At 39.8% G+C, this 15,901-nt stretch overlaps 1 protein-coding gene and 1 long non-coding RNA gene across 7 annotated transcripts; one reads left to right on the top strand and one right to left on the bottom strand.

Moving 5' to 3' along the window:
• Positions 1–9,785: 9,785 nt before the first annotated feature.
• On the bottom strand, positions 9,786–10,550 carry LOC127096189 (uncharacterized). Its single transcript, XM_051034797.1, has one exon. It carries the CDS (start codon positions 10,548–10,550, stop codon positions 9,786–9,788), a length of 765 nt encoding a protein of 254 aa, XP_050890754.1.
• A 1,050-nt stretch (positions 10,551–11,600) lies between these two features.
• LOC127122680 (uncharacterized) lies at positions 11,601–14,043 on the top strand. 6 transcript variants are annotated; one of them, XR_007803544.1, is made up of 6 exons: positions 11,604–11,941; positions 12,023–12,242; positions 12,556–12,768; positions 12,883–12,963; positions 13,050–13,274; positions 13,455–14,041. It is a non-coding gene; the product is annotated as an uncharacterized LOC127122680 (long non-coding RNA). The 6 variants fall into 6 exon arrangements; XR_007803541.1 differs by having other exon boundaries at positions 12,023–12,455; XR_007803543.1 differs by having other exon boundaries at positions 11,601–11,941; positions 12,023–12,768; positions 12,883–13,049; positions 13,119–13,274; positions 13,455–14,043.
• The last annotated feature ends 1,858 nt before the right edge of the window (positions 14,044–15,901 follow it).

Below are 15,901 nucleotides of genomic sequence, written 5' to 3'. Positions count from 1 at the left end.
CAAACCAGCATAAAACCACACTTCCCAATTTCCTGTCCAAAAGTCTCTATGAACTTGGCCCTCATTCACTCAAAACCTCACTTTTGCTTGCCTCTTCAAACAATCAGTCAAGCTTCTAACAAAACCAAAGCCTAGCCATTTGCCTTTTCACCATCATCTTCATCACATTACACCACTAGTAGCAGACCATACCAAGACCCTTGCCCTGCATCCCACAAAACCTGTCATAACTACCTAGCAGCAGGCAAAACACCATCTCCTGTCATCAAAACCTTGCAAACACATCAAACCACAGAAAACCTCTCACACTCTCATCTTGCATCTTGCCATAAGAACTTTTCTGGCCAAATCCTTCAAACATTCAAGCAAGCCTTGGTTCAGCAATCATACGAGCAGCATTTGGAGACCATAGCAAGCCTTGTGTTCTTGCTGTAACAGCTTTTTCCTCAACTGTTTTCACCAAGCATCAACCATGGTGGAGCTAGATTGGAGCAAGGTTAAGTATTCTTGAGACAAGCTACCTTCACCATTCACCATTAGAAGTCCAAATCACCATCTGTTCGAGCTTGCTTTGGCCAAATAGTCACTGCATCATCAGCTTGCACCATTATTGGTAAGATTTCGATTGCCTTCTCTTGCCAAACCACCACATGATTAGCATAGGTCTTAGCTTGCTGAAGAAGTTACACTTTGTCTCACATGAATTGGTTGATTAACTTGCAAGAAATTTGGAAAATAAGTTTTATGCACATTTTCTTTTTTGCTCGATTCTACTGCCATGTTGTGTTACACTGAAAAATAATTATGGATTTGCTTTCACCATGCCCTAATGGCTCTAATGATATGCTGCTCATTCATTTCTGGGACTTTTTGTTCATAATCAAAATTTGATGTTCATACTTTCTACGCTCGATTCATGCGTATGTTTGTGCTATATGGAAAATTGACATTGGATTATTGATCCCCTAGCCATGCTGAACACGTGTGTGTGTGCAATTTCACTTTCTGGGATTTTCTGGGAAATAACATGAATTAGGGATGAAGGTTGTTGATGTTGTTCTTAAACCCTAGGATTTTCATTTGCAATGCCCAGATTTTTTGCATTTTTTATGTATGCATACCACTGTTTGGCCATGCGCCAATAAAAACATTTCATGGGGCGCCCTGAAACGACGCCGTTTCAATTAGTGAATTGCCAAATTACAATAGTGCCACTCGGTTGACCACATGTTGACCAATTCTCCATGCCATTTGCTCACATTTCATCCAATTGTTCCCCAACTTGCCAAATTAATTTCTCTTTCAATTTAATTCCAAAAATCCTGAAATTTTTTCCTCATGATCACAAATGTGTCTAGTTTTTTATTGTGATTTTTAATGATTTTTCCATTGGCTGGATTTTTTATGGTAATTATTTTCCCAACATGTGTGCATAAATGATACATCTTACCATTCCTTTTGTGAAATTGTCATGTTATATCCATTGCCTTTGAAATTTTTTGTGATGAAACTAGACACTTTGACCTTTGTTTTCATATAGACTTTGTGTATTTATCATTTGTGGATTGAGAGTTATGATTTTTTGAAGTCATGTGTTACATTTGTTGCTATACCATGATCATGCATTTTACCAAATTTTGTTCACATACTTCCTTACATCCAAATGACCCCAAATTTTGCATGAGCCTACTCTTGTATGTCCAGTTTACTTGTGATTTTTCTTGGATTTAATTGAACTATTTTCCATTTGTTTGAGATTTTTTCTTCCCTGCCTAGTCAAATGTTGACTTTGTGTGACACATGTTCCCATTTCATTTGTGAAATTCTCATACTTTATTGGATGGACATGAAATTTTGCATGAGATAACTAGACATCTTCATCTTTACCATGGCTTTAGTCCCATTCATTTATCATACACTATTCTTGACTTATGATTTTTCTAAGTTGATGCATGTTTGGTTGACTTCATTATGCATGTTCAAATGTGCTTTGACTTTCTGATTTTCATTGACTGCCTTCCACTTGTCTAAATGAGATGAAATTTGACATGCTTACCATGATGTGGGTTGTGATTGATCATGATTTATTTGGTGATTTTTGGAAATGTTTAAGATTGCTTTTGAGTTGAGTCTTGCTGTTGACTTCTATGAGCTTCTAAATGCCATGCTCTGACCTAATTTGTTCATGAAATGATGATGACGATTGATATGAACATGAACCCAATTGGTTTTGCTTCTTGAATGTTTGAACATGATTTTGGGTACTTACCCCTTGCTGTTTGGACTTTCTCATTCATTTTTGACCCTAGGCTTGCCCTAGTGGTCCTGTTACTCACCTTTGAGTTTGTGATTTCAGGTTGACCATCAAATGGCCATTGAGACCAATTCTTTTGACTGAGCTTGGTTAAATATTGTTGTCTAACATCTTTGTTTTGTAGGTGGCTTGGCTCACATGCCTTAAGCCTTGTGCCTTGCACATCCATGTGCCTCCAATTAACTGTTGGTGTCGGTTTCTGTTTGTTTTGTTTGAAGTTGTATACTAACATCTGCTTGACTGTTTCAGGTGCTTTAGTTGCTTTTAGTTCCTTGTGAACTTTTGCTTTGCTTTGCTTGTATAAGCAATTTGCAGTGAGGTATGCCTCTTTTACTCCATGTAGTCTGGAAGACCTGGCCTGTTACTTGGCCAGGCAACTGTCTGAAGTCCTCCTTAAGAGGCAATGTTTGTGGATGTTTAACTTTGTCCTTGCATAGAGTCAAAGTCCTCCTAAGTGAAGAGGCAATTGGTGGAAGGTAGGGATATGCAATCTATCCCCCACTATTCAGTGTGTCATCTGCTTTGCTCACACCACTGTGTTGATGCATTGAAGATACAAACCCAAGATCTTGTACAAACTGTACAGTTGAGTCAGTTTTAAATGTGTAGAAGGGTTCCCACTTTCTGAACCCACACATTCTTGTCTTGAGCTCTCCCAGGCCTGGGATAAGAGCTGTGAGGTCTCATCCTCACTTCATCCTTTCATCTGCTTCACCTTAGCCCCTCGATGGCAAGGTTAAGAGCAACATTCACCCAGTTCCAGAGGTTTGTTTGTTGAGGTTGATATGACCCCTTGACTAAAACCAAACCCTTGTTTGAGCCACTTGTTTGTGTATAGCGTGTGCTATCTGTGCTTGTAGGATAGTTTGACTTGCTTCCTGTGCAAGTTAGGATAGTTTGACTTGCTTCCTGTGCAAGTTAGGATAGTTTGACTTGCTTCCTGTGCAAGTCAGGATTAGTTTAGACTTGCTTCCTGTGCAAGTTAGGTTTTGCTTGGCTTGCTTCCTGTGCAAGTTAAGTGTGTGTGGCTTGCTTCCTGTGTGAGCCATACTTAGGATAGGTTGGCCCTTGTGCCATTTAGCTAGAAACCTTAACTTAGGGATGATTTTGCATGATAACATCTAGGCTCGAGTCGTAGTCTCCCTAGTGTTGTGTCTCCCTCTGTTATCTGGTTAGGCTAGTCCTTTATCCCTGCGTAGGGGAACTACATCGCCCTGATCTTCATACCAGATGAAGTATGTAGGCAGGAGATTGAGCTGATCTCTCCGGGCGCCTTTTCTTTCTTTTTGTGCGTGCTGTCTGACCTTTGCTAGGCTCGAGTCCTTGACTCCTTAGCATTTGCTGTCTGTCTTGTTTGTGTGTGTTTGACAGTTATAGGCTGAGTCCCCGACTCCCTATCTATCTGTTGTGTTGTTTAGGTTCGGATGTCAATGTAAGTCCAGTGATTGGCATTTGGGCTCCACGTTTGCCTCTTTGCGTGTGTCTAGGTTCGGATGCTGACATAAGTCCAGTGATTGGCAGTCGGGCTCCATGTTTGCCTGTGTTTGTTTGTTTGTGTGCGCGTCAGCCGAGCTACGAATGCTCTGATTCTTCTCTCGTCCGAGAAGATACGTATGCATAGGATGCGGCATCCTAGCGAGCATGTGTCGTTTCCCCAGTCCGAACTACTTGGACTCTGATGTCTATGCCTGATAGACTAAGTAGGCCCAGGATGCGACGTCCTGCCGAGTTCAGTTTCAGTCAGTTTCTTTCCTTTCTTTCAGCCAGTGTGTGTGTGAATATTTGAGCAGTGTTTAGCAACCAATTTCCTTTCTAGTGTGCGTGGATCCCGTAGAGTACTACGGATGCGTAGGGGTGCTAATACCTTCCCTTCGCATAACCGACTCCCGAACCCATTCTCTTTGGTCGCGAGACCATGTCTTTTCCCAGGTTTACTCTGAGCGTTTCCTTTCCCTCTTTTGGGATAAATAACGCACGGTGGCGGCTCTGTTGTTCTTTCTTTTCCCGCCGGTTTTTCGCGCGATGCGACAACTTATCATCATATGAGAGATATCAGGTATGTCTTTATCAATCATGGTTTGCGTATGTTCTTTTGTTATTATTAGTTGTACGAATACACACACTGAGGCATGTTTTTGTTTATCACCTAGAGCCTTTCTAGCCATCCCATCTCGTATTATTATCCATTGTTTCACCCTGTTGAGCCTGTTAATCATTTGTTTCTGATATACCCGTTTTTTTCTCAATCCATGACCTTGTAACTATCCTACCCTGTTCAGAGTATGTGAGGATTGATTTCATCTCTACGTTTCTATCTAAGTTTGGGGTTGCTGTTGGAATAACAACCTTTAAGTTTGGGGTAGCTTTGCAGTAAGTGAATGTAGTATAAAAAAAAATTAAAAAAAAAATTAAAACAAAAAAAAAATGAAAAGAAAGAAAGAGAAAAGCGAAAAACAATAAAAGAACAGCTTTTGAAAAATGCTACATTCACTATAGAAAAAAGGAAAAGAGGAATACAAAACCCAACAGGAATAATAGGAAAGAAACGTAGTGAGAGAATGATTTCATATACTCTGAACCAAAAAAAAAAACCTTTGTTCCAATTTCATAACAAATTTCATACCCTACCTAAACCAAAGCCCCGTTACAACCCAAAAGACCTCAAAAAGTGTGTGTGATTGTACATGTTGATAGGATGAGAGAATTTATTCAAACTTCTGATTTGATATTGCATATTGTGATTTGAGAGTGATAACACTTTAACCCAGAGAGACTTGGTGAGAGTGTGATATAAGCTGACAGGTAAAGTCATATCTCTGAGGGAAAGAGTTTCTAGCTCGTTGGCTATGTGGAAAAATCAGAAAACCTGAAAAAAACATCAAGAGGTCCAGTGCGAAAGATTTCAGCAGTATTGTGGCAAGAACTGTTTTACAGTAAGTTTGGGGTGACATGATATTTGATGGTAATAAAATGTTACTTGAGGACAAGCAACAAGCTAAGTTTGGGGTTGTGATCAGTCACCATTTATGCTAGGTATTTCACTATTTAACCGTAAATAAGTCAGGTAAACTGCGTAAACTGAAGCATTTTTAGTTAGATATAAGCTCAATTCTATAATATGAAGTGTGTTGTTACTTATGAGTTTCTTGAGGATATTTTACACTTTTGGGTATGTTAGCAGGTCAAAAACTAGTCTGGAAGTTCAGGGAATCAAACGTCAGATGCGAAATTAAGCCCGAGCAAGAAAACGGAAGAAAAAACCAAATTCTTGGAGAACCTGCTGTCCATACGCGTATGGCCTTACATGATACGCGTATGGACCTTCCAAGTACGCGTAGCATACGTATATGACCAGAGGGATGGAAAATCTAGCAAAAAGACAAGCTTCTGGTGATACGCGTACCAAACTGGTGATACGCGTACCAGACTGGGCAATACGCGTACCAGACTGGGCAATACGCGTATCAGAGGCTGTCTTACGTGCAATACGCGTACCAGACTGGGCAATACGCGTATGAGACTGGGCAATACGCGTATCAAGCCCAAAATCAGGAAAAGCCCAACTGAATAGCTATTTAGAGGGGAGAAAACGATTTTTCAAGGGTTGGACAATTTTGGAGAAAAAAGAGACGCGTTTGAGACCTGGAGACTCTACGATTATCAGAGAATTCATATGTTCAAGAGTTTTCCGACGATTGAAGATTGATTCCTCAAGAAATTATGTAATGACAACAATGTTCATTTTTGTTTTTATTTCTATTATGAGTAGCTAAACCCCCCATTGCTAGGGGGGTGACACTGATTCTGAATGTGACAGAGTTTATGTTTGTGAATGCATTGACTATTTCTTTTTCTCAATTGATTTGTTCTTATTACCGTTCTTTATGCTTTATTCGTCATACCAACGAATGATGATTAATATGAATAGTTTAAGCTGGACAGCGATTATTCATTGATCTGTATAAGAACTTTGGATAGTAAAAATAACCTAGGACTAGGGATTTTCTATCTGACCGGTAATTCTTGATATTCGAATGCTTGAGTATGAACTTAATTATTTATGGACATAGTAATTAGGTTACATAATCAAATGTATTTTCACTAAGGAATTAGGAATAGATACCCTTGAGGACCGGAATTAATTGGACAGGATTATTGTCTAAGCCTTCATAAATTAAATCTGTTACAGGAAGTTTCATTCACCGAACCCTAGCAATCTTCTCTCATTTGTCTCTCGTTCAACCTTTTTACTTGTTTTATTTATTTGCAATTGGTAGTATAATTACTCACAACACAAAAACCAAAGGCTTTTGTCTAATTGAAACAATCTATAAACTCTATATCGTCAAGCAGTCCTTGAGATCGACAAACGGGGAATTTCCCTTTTATTACTACAGTGAGAAAAATAGTACACTTGCTATTTTCCCATCAAATGCCAACGGGGTGAATTATGGAAAGATACCAACGAAAATGGGCAATTGAATTGTGCTAAGAGAGCTTTGGGCTTGATTCTTCCTTATTAGAGAGATTTGTGCTATATTTAATGGCATGTATGAATGAGATGATATGAATTATACATGACAGGTTGATACGATGATATGAGGATCTACGGATGCCCCAATCTTGGGTATGATGCAATGAATGCTGAGGGAGATGCTTGGGTTGCAAGGCTTTCGATTTATGGAGGGTGGGTTCCGTCTCGCATGACTTCCCAATATCTGACTTCTTGATGTTGCTAGAGGGTGGATCTGACGTAGACCTGCGGATGCCCCAGGCTGGATCCAGAAATGCCTTCCAAGGTAGGGAGAGAACCTTCCTCTCTTTGGATCGTCTTGCCCCAAGTTGTTGGGTATCTGCAAGGATTTCCCTAATCGCAGGTTAAAAAGCAACTTCATCGTGGATTGTCACCATTGGATCTACCCCAGTGTATGGGAACCACATTCCTCTTATCAACCCCCTTAGGGAGATTGACTTCTTGTGCTCTTGGGGTGGCCTACCCCAGTACGCCTTGAAGTAACTTTGCCTTTGGTTGACTGATTTTTGAGGGAATGCCCTTGATTCACTGATCTTCAAAGAGATTGATTGAATCTCGCCTTGACTACTTCAAATTGACTGAATCTTGTAGATATTTCTCGACGTGACTGTCTCTGATCGACGAGATCTCAAAACGGTTTGTCTTTCTGCTCGACAGAGTCTTCAGACATTCTGACTGATGTGATCAAGAGAAGTGGCTTGCCCCTACTCAACGGAGGTCTCAGGCGTTCTACACTTTTGAGATCATCAAGTTCCTCACTTCACGCTTATTGTGGTGGATTCCTTGATGTCAGATGCTTACTCATGAGTAAGACAAGCTCATTTTTGGAAATGATAATGCAATGTCATTTTTATGCAGCTTTGAAATCCAAACATGTTCACTGAAATTCTAACATTTAATGAATGCATCATTGATAACGAATGTCATATATCAATATCAACACATATGAGTAAATTAACGAGGAGTCAGTTTTAACACGATTGTTCTGACTATAGTACGCCTTCGAAATAAACCTTTGCTTCAATTAGGTCTTTTAAGGATTGTAACGTGGCCTGGTTCACGATTTTTAGAAAGAAAGGATACAAGGCTCGAGCCTAACCTAACCCACCCGCTCTTCGTGATGTTCTCCAGTCCTACGTTCAGATAGTTTGAAACAAACGCTCTTCTCCCAATAGGGACTTGGGGAGTGATGGTTAATGAACCCAAGAGGTTTTCGGTGTGACAGTCATGCACCTTATGTTGTTTGATTTGTAGCCACACGAATTTGTTCTTGTTGAGGATTTTCTTTTGATTCCTCATTAGCAGATTCATTCATTTTTTTTTGTTTCCCTATTTTGCTGGATTGGTTCAGATTTACAATCCACAAGGATGCCCTAATTTTTGCCTAAGTCACTAGTTTTCGAGTTTTCGACTTAGCGGACTTTCTTTCTTTTTTGGGTTTTGATTTTTTCCTGTTTCTTTTTGCTGAAACAAATCGTGTGACGTCTGTCCATTGATTTGAATGGGTTGTGACCGCCTCGTGCCTCTGTGGGTGAGGGACAACCGTTTGGGATTTGGTGTTTTCCAACCTCTTGTGAGGGATAAGGTATGGTTGATCCTCAGATAAGACACTCCCTTTTTTGAAATGTGGACGCTTGGTCAAACTGACTGATGACTACCCTGCCCCGGTTTGAGATTGAGGGTTTTATATTTTAAGAAAGAAACTCTTACTCCTTGGCTCAAAGGGGTTGACTAGGGATTATCTTCCTTATATCTCCGGTGTTTGGGGATTTGAAACAATGCGTTACATCATCAGCATGGTTTTATTCAAAAGCGTACGAGCCGTGAATTCGTTTCGTGTTTTTAATTACATCATCCTCCTCCAAAAACCAACATTTGAATATTGACAAGATAAAGTATGAGTGGACACGAATGTATTTATTCAAAACATGCATATTCATTTCAATGTCATTATTATTCAAAAACAAACGAGTTCATTACAAATGAATGTTACAAATGACAAACAAGAAAATCACACATGAACATGATTGAACTAGAAATTGTTGGAATGATCCGCTTTATTCTCCCACTGCTTGAGGTCTTGGTTCTGGAGGAAGCTGACGAGACAATTCCACAAATACCAATCCTTCCAATCTACTGCTTCGCTGACTAAGGCGCTGCAGATGTACTGGCCTGCATGGGGTTGTTTGGAACATTTGGCTTGAACGATATTGCTTTTGAGTCAATCAAGTCTTGTACTTTGTGTTTGAAGATATTGCAATTCTCGATTGAGTGCCCCCGCGTCCCAGAGTGATACTCGCAGCTGACGTTCATGTCATACCCGGGAGGGAGAGGTACAAGAGGAGCCTTAGCTTCTCTCAGCTGGACTTGCGAATCCTTGAGCAAGTGAGCTAACAGGAGACCATACGGCATGGGAATTGGATCAAACCTTCTGGGAGTCCTTCTTGGTCCTTGTCTACCCTGCTGATAGTAGTTCTGTTGTTGCGGAGCAACAGGTTGCTGAGGAGCATAGGGCTGTTGATATTGCATCGCTGGAGGACCAGTTGGAATGACATACGCTGGCTGCGGATATGGGTTAGGTGTTACTGCTGCCACTGGATAGTATGGCATTTGGTAACCTCCATCTCCCCCTTGAGCGATAGAATTGGTCTCTCCTTCCTTCTTCTTTGAGAATCCGGAATAAGGCTTCTTCGCTCCATTAGCCACAACGGTTGTATCTTGTATTTTACCGATCTTCAAGTCATTCTCAATTTGCTCACCAACAATGACCAAGTCTGAGAATCCCGAGGTGGTACTCCCAATCATTTTTTCAAAATACGGCCCTTGAAGGGTGTCCACAAACATGTTTATCAGCTCTCTTTCAAGAAGAGGGGATTGAACCCTGGCAGCCAAGTCTCTCCATCGTTGGGCATACTCTTTGAACGATTCATCCGACTTCTAAGAAAGGCTTTGGAGCTGAGTCCGATTGGGAGCCATGTCTGAGTTATACTGATAATGCTTCAAGAAGGCTTCAGCAAGTTCCCTCCAGGTTCGTATATGTGTGCGCTCGAGCTGCATATACCATTCTAGAGAAGCTCCACTGAGACTGTCCTGGAAAAAATGCATTAAGAGTTTCTCATCACTAGAATGAGCGGCCATCTTTCTGCAGAAAGCTCGGATGTGGGTCTTTGGACAAGTGACCCCTTGATACTTTTCAAAGCTCGGGACTTTGAACTTGGGAGGAATTTTCACGTCTGGCACTAGACACATGTCAACAGCATCCAACCCAAAGGTATCAGGACCTTGCATCGCCTTGAATCTCTCATCCACCATTTGAAATCTCCTTTCGATGTCAGCAGGAGAAGGACCAAAAGCCTCATAAACTGAGTCAGCTTTTGTAGTGAAGAAAGCGTCCTGCTGATCGTCAATCTCAGGTTGGAATCTCCCATTGGCGGGGATATTGAATGTCTGATTAGCATTTTGGTACACCAGACCTCTTTCGGGAGGTGGCTGAGCTATAGCAGGCGTACCAGCTCCTCCTGGTGGATTCACCGGTATAGTCACAACAGCAGGGTTGGCAGTAGAGGCTCTCAGATTAGCCTGACGCATTTCCTCTTGTCCCCTAGCCAGAGCTTGTAGGGCTTCAACAAGATGACCCATCTGAGCTTTCACAGTGGTCATATCCTCCCTCATAGCAGCTTGGTTCTGCTCCAACTGATCCATGAGCAATTTCTGATTATTACGCGTGTAGTATGAATGTCGGGAAGTCAGCTTGACTGTGGATGATTCTGGATAGAAGGGTAGAATGGTAAGTTTTCTGGATTTTGTTTGATGATATGCAAAATGATGCATGAATATTGTATTTGAATATTTTTATGATGCATGAATGCATGAGTGAGTGAATGAATGATACACAAGCATGGTTCTCACGAGTCGAACACACATGTTGGCATGGTATCACAGGTTCGAGTTACAGATGGAGGATATCTCTGATTGCTTACTCACAAAGGGGATCTCACCGGTCGGGGTCTAGGGTTAGATAGGGACCCCAGAGTCATCGATTCATTTGGCTGTTTGACGCTTACGGCAAAAGCTTGCCGGTCGTCAACTCCCTCCAATGAACCTCTTCTGGGTGAGATCTTCGTACCGACCCACACGAGAAAAGCTTCTCGGGGGCCCGCACTACGCGACCATCGACATTGGGTTCTAGACAAGGGTCTCAAAGTCATGGACCTCCTTGACTGTTTGTCGCTTACGGCAAAAGCTTGCCGGTCGTCAACTCCATCAAGAAGATCTACTTTGAGTGAGATCTTCGTGCCGACCCACACGAGAAAAGCTTCTCGGGGACCCGCACTACGCGACCATCAATCTTAATAGGTCATAGGTTTAATGTTCTATGAAGGTCCTTAGAGTCATGGATCCTAGTGAAGACATTGATCGCTTACGCCAAAAGCTTGACGGTCGTCAACGTCTCCAAGAGAATCTACTCTAAGCGAGGTTTTCGTATCGACCCTTATGAGAAAAGCTTCTCGGTGGCCCACACTACTCAACCTCTCCTATCTCAAGTTTGCACTCTAGACTCGAGTGGAGAGTCTTTCCCACAAGGTTACTTGCAATCGGATTTGTATCCATCGATACCATAGAAAAATGGAATCATATAATATATTATACAGTTTAAAGCAAAAGGCGATAAATAAAACAAACAATATCAAAAGGATAAGTATACACACATGCGAGGAAGCGACCTAGATTAGGCTTGACTTGCTTAGGAAGGTGTCCCCAGCAGAGTCGCCAGCTCAACTAACTGAGTTAATCACAAACTCAGTTGGTTATTTTATTCTCACTCAGTTAGTTGGGAAAAAATGTTGACAGTTGTAGGGTTGGTTTAAGTTTCAGTTAATTCTTTTCTACGTCAGTTGGAGAGGATTGTGAGGTAGGGTTTGGTTTTTTTTTTAGTTCTATTTAGGTGGAGGAGTTAGTTATGAAGTGTTGTTCAGCTGGTTGGTGAGGGATTCAATTGTGCGTCTCTTGGCAGTGGTTCTTAACCTTCTTTATTCTTCTATTACCAAGTTGTTGAGTGGTTCCATTCGGATGCGGATCGAATCCGTGGTGAAGTGAGTTAGAAGGGGTGATTTGAATCGTTTTTCAAAAGAGTTTTTGTTATGTTCTGAAATTTCAAACTTATGATTTTGCAGGGTGTTCGGTTTCGCATAGCCGTCGCTTGGGACGCTTCCTGCTTGCTATTCTCATTTCCTGTTTTTCTGTGGTATAGAAGTTCTTGTATGACAACGTCTCTTCAACGTTATCAATCCCACACCTGTCATTGGCGGAAGCTGTTTTCTTTGTAGCAGATAGAGAGTATCGGCCTTCACTTGGAGCAATACTTCTGAGTATAAGCCTTTTGACAACACCTTTGTAAGTAGTTATAAAGCAGAACCACCTGTCTCAAAAGTCCTCTCCTTCGATAGTTCAGCATCACTTTGCCACTTCCCGAGCTTTCTATAAACCTTCAGCAACTTCAACGGTCACTCTCTGACCCAAATGAACAACCTTACTCGATTCCACGCACTTGTTATAGCACCGCTGTGCATTTTCTACTGTCATGAGCTTGTTTGGTATCATAATAAGGTTAGGTTAACTTGGAGTTGCAAGGTTTAATTTGGCATGTGGATTGCTGAACTTTGTAGTGAATTTCTTCGATCATGCTTTGATCCACATTGCAATGCAGGAACTGGTGTTGAATGATTTTCCAACTGGTTAATCAGCAGGATATTTGTTTGGCTCAGTACTGAATTTGAGTGCAGGTCCATTAGCATATTACAGAATGGTGGCGCATCCTGCAGAAATGGCATGCCCTTCATGTCACCTGGTTTGGCCTGTGCATAAATGCAAGTTGCTTGTTTTCTTTGCTCACCTTTCTTGTACATGAATGGTTCTGCAGGTATGTCAGGTGGTCCGTTCCAATGCTTATTTTGATTCTTTTGCTGTGAAATGATTTGTCTTGCCATGAGATTGTGCTCACTGGTCTGTTATTTTTTGTGAATGTTTAATGCAGGATTTTTGTGATTTGTTGTCTGCGAGACGTATGGTGACATTTGTTCTTATGGTGTTATTGCAGGTGGATCTGGTTAAAATGGTGAGTGCAGTGAAAATGTTTTGTTGATGTGCTTACTGCTTTGCTTCTTGGCGAATGACCGTAATTCTCTCTGAACTTAACGACAGGTTTTGTTCCCACAAGCATCATTAGTCATAGAGTTATGGTGTATGGTTCCTTATAACCTGCAGATGCAGGTTTTGCTGCGAGTTACCGGTTATCAATTGTTCGACGACCATGTCGCTCGGCCAAGGTAGGTAACAGGCTTTGTTGAAATTCGCCTGGAAGCTGCGAGCAGCGGGATGGTTAGTGCAGGGTATTCCAGCTCTGTTGAAGCAAAGAGTTTGATTCAGGTTAGTTTTTAATTATCAACCAAATTTAGTATTTGAAGAATCACATGGAAAGTCTGTTATGGAATTTGACTCTGGATATTATATAATTGTTTTGATGGCACTGTATATGTTGGTATGGCTTGAGTTTATTAGTTGAAATAATCTTATTTATTAAGCTCTTTGACTGTTATCGTGCCGCAGGATCATAGTACTTCTTTGTTGCGGGAATACCCGCCGTTACATGATAGCTATTGAAGAGCTTGTAACAGGTAGTGCACCGGAAGTAAGCAAAGCGGATTCTGCCATGGCAATGTGAGGGTCATGAAAAGAACTGGCGGCAGCTTCTGATTCAATTGGCTGAGGTTGTTTTGGCTATTATGCATATATCCATATTGCATGCTATGATACATTTGATATGGCATTAGCTTGTAGTTGGTACTGAGATAAAGCTATGTGCTTGAATTTTGTACATGCCAACTTTGAGTAGCCACAAATCGGTAGGAGGAACAGTGACTTGAAGTTGGTCTTGCCCATGATTACACTGCTGAACTTGCGGTGCATTTGCTATGGAAGATGAGCCTAATGTGGGATAAGTTACAATTGGTTGTCTAAATAAACTTTACCGAAGTATGACAAATCTTGACAATGAGCGCATGAAAAACTAAGATAATTAAAGACATGCTATTGAATCCAATTTGTTACATAAATTTCTACTGTTCCACTATTATGGTTTTATATAAAGGGCACACAAGTACTGAATATATGTCACAAAGAAAACTATATTAATGGAAGGATCTTAATCCATGTGCATTGCATAAAATGCTCACAAATATTTGTAACCAACGTGCATAATATATTTCATATTATCTTTACTTTTTTTTTATATATAAAATATTACTTCTAAAATAGAAAACATGGTTATCCCTTTTTTAGTGGCCTCTACTGGCAGAAATGGATTTATACTACCTTGCTTTTCCCTAAGAATCTAAGAAAAACACCTGTGCGCACTGTTAGTTTATTAGTGATTAAATGGTAAATGGTTTTGGATGTTTAAATACAACAAAATAAAAGAAGGACTAAAATCAACTTGGAATCAAAATCATTTTAAAAACAAATTCAAAATCCAATTAAAATCAATTAAAATTAATTCAAAATTAGAATCAATTTTGAGATTAAAATCAACGTGGTATTAACATAACACCATAATGGATATAACAATGATGTGAGTCGAAAGGGCATGGAAAATGACCAATATTATCAAAGTCGAGACGATATGGATTTGGGAACGGATGGTTGACTTTGGTCAACTAGTTGACCAAAAAGTCAACCAATGACCTCAATCAACCGTTCATATTAAATTATGGTTTCAATCAATCACCAGTTTTGAATCTTTAGATGCTTCTATTAACATGAAGGCATAATGCATATGAATGACACATGAATGAATATAGATGAGTCTTAAGTCATGGGTCAGATGAAAAGTGAAAAGGCGAGGGCAAATTTTGGGGTACTGCAACCACAATTATTGTTTTCAATCATGGTGAAAGGTGTTACTTATTTATATATAAGCGAAATTATGTCCCGCTTTAGTACATAACAACCGTTTTTCTCAAAATGAAACCTTAACAACTCTGTCAGTCGTCTCTCTCATATGGAAATCCAAAAACGAAACCAGAATATCAAATCTTAACCAATGGGTATTTACAAATTTGTTTTCACTATAGTTTTTTTTTCAAAATCTGTTTCAATAGCTTGTTTTATAATGTTTGAACTTTCTATTTGTTTTGACTTGTAGGTAGGGATGCTTGTTTCAATAAAGAGGACGAAGCTAAAGTTAACGTTGTAAACTTATGTCAAAGATCCAGAATGACATCCATTCAAGATAGACACAAGTTTGCGGCTCTAACTTTAGCTTAATCTTTATTTCATTGTGGACACGCTATTATGGAACATGTATGGTACGCTTCTGAAGCATTCTATGAGTTGATATGTTTGTTGTATCATGTTTGTTGTTTATGGTTTGTTGTTGATGAATGTTGTTGATGAATGTTGTTGTTAATATTTGTTTAAAAGATGAGTTTATTATATATTATTTGGTTTGAATGTTTTTCCAATCTCTTACCAAATATATAACTTTTCAAACTACATTAGCAAATTCTAATATGATAGATAAAGTTGTATTAGAAAACAAATACGCGTTCAATTCTTGACAAGAATTCTTCACATCGTTATCTACATGTTATTCTTTGATAGTTAGAACTTTGTTTAGTGATTGTAGTTCTTCAACCACCCCACTCCTCACCTCTAATTTTGTTTGCAAAATATTATTTACTTTGCAAACAAAATTAGAGGTGGAGAGAGGGGTGGTTGAAGAACTACAATCACTAAACCAAGTTCTAACTGTTAAAGAGAAAAATGCAGATAAGGAGTTGAATAACTCTTATCAAGCATTGAACGTGAACTTGTTCTTCTAATATAACTTAATTTGTCATATTATAATGTTCCAGTGTAGATTGAAAAGTTATATATTTAATGAGCATCAGCGAAATAAGCATTCCACATAATTTATAATAAACTCGGGTGTATATATCACAATGGTTATTTAGTACAACTTTGTTCATTTTAATAAACGTGAAGTTTATCTTTTT

Source organism: Lathyrus oleraceus, chromosome 1 (assembly GCF_024323335.1).
Source record: "Lathyrus oleraceus cultivar Zhongwan6 chromosome 1, CAAS_Psat_ZW6_1.0, whole genome shotgun sequence".
NCBI lineage: Eukaryota > Viridiplantae > Streptophyta > Magnoliopsida > Fabales > Fabaceae > Lathyrus > Lathyrus oleraceus.
The sequence above is the reverse complement of the archived record's forward strand: the minus strand, read 5'-3'. Positions and strand labels throughout refer to the sequence as shown.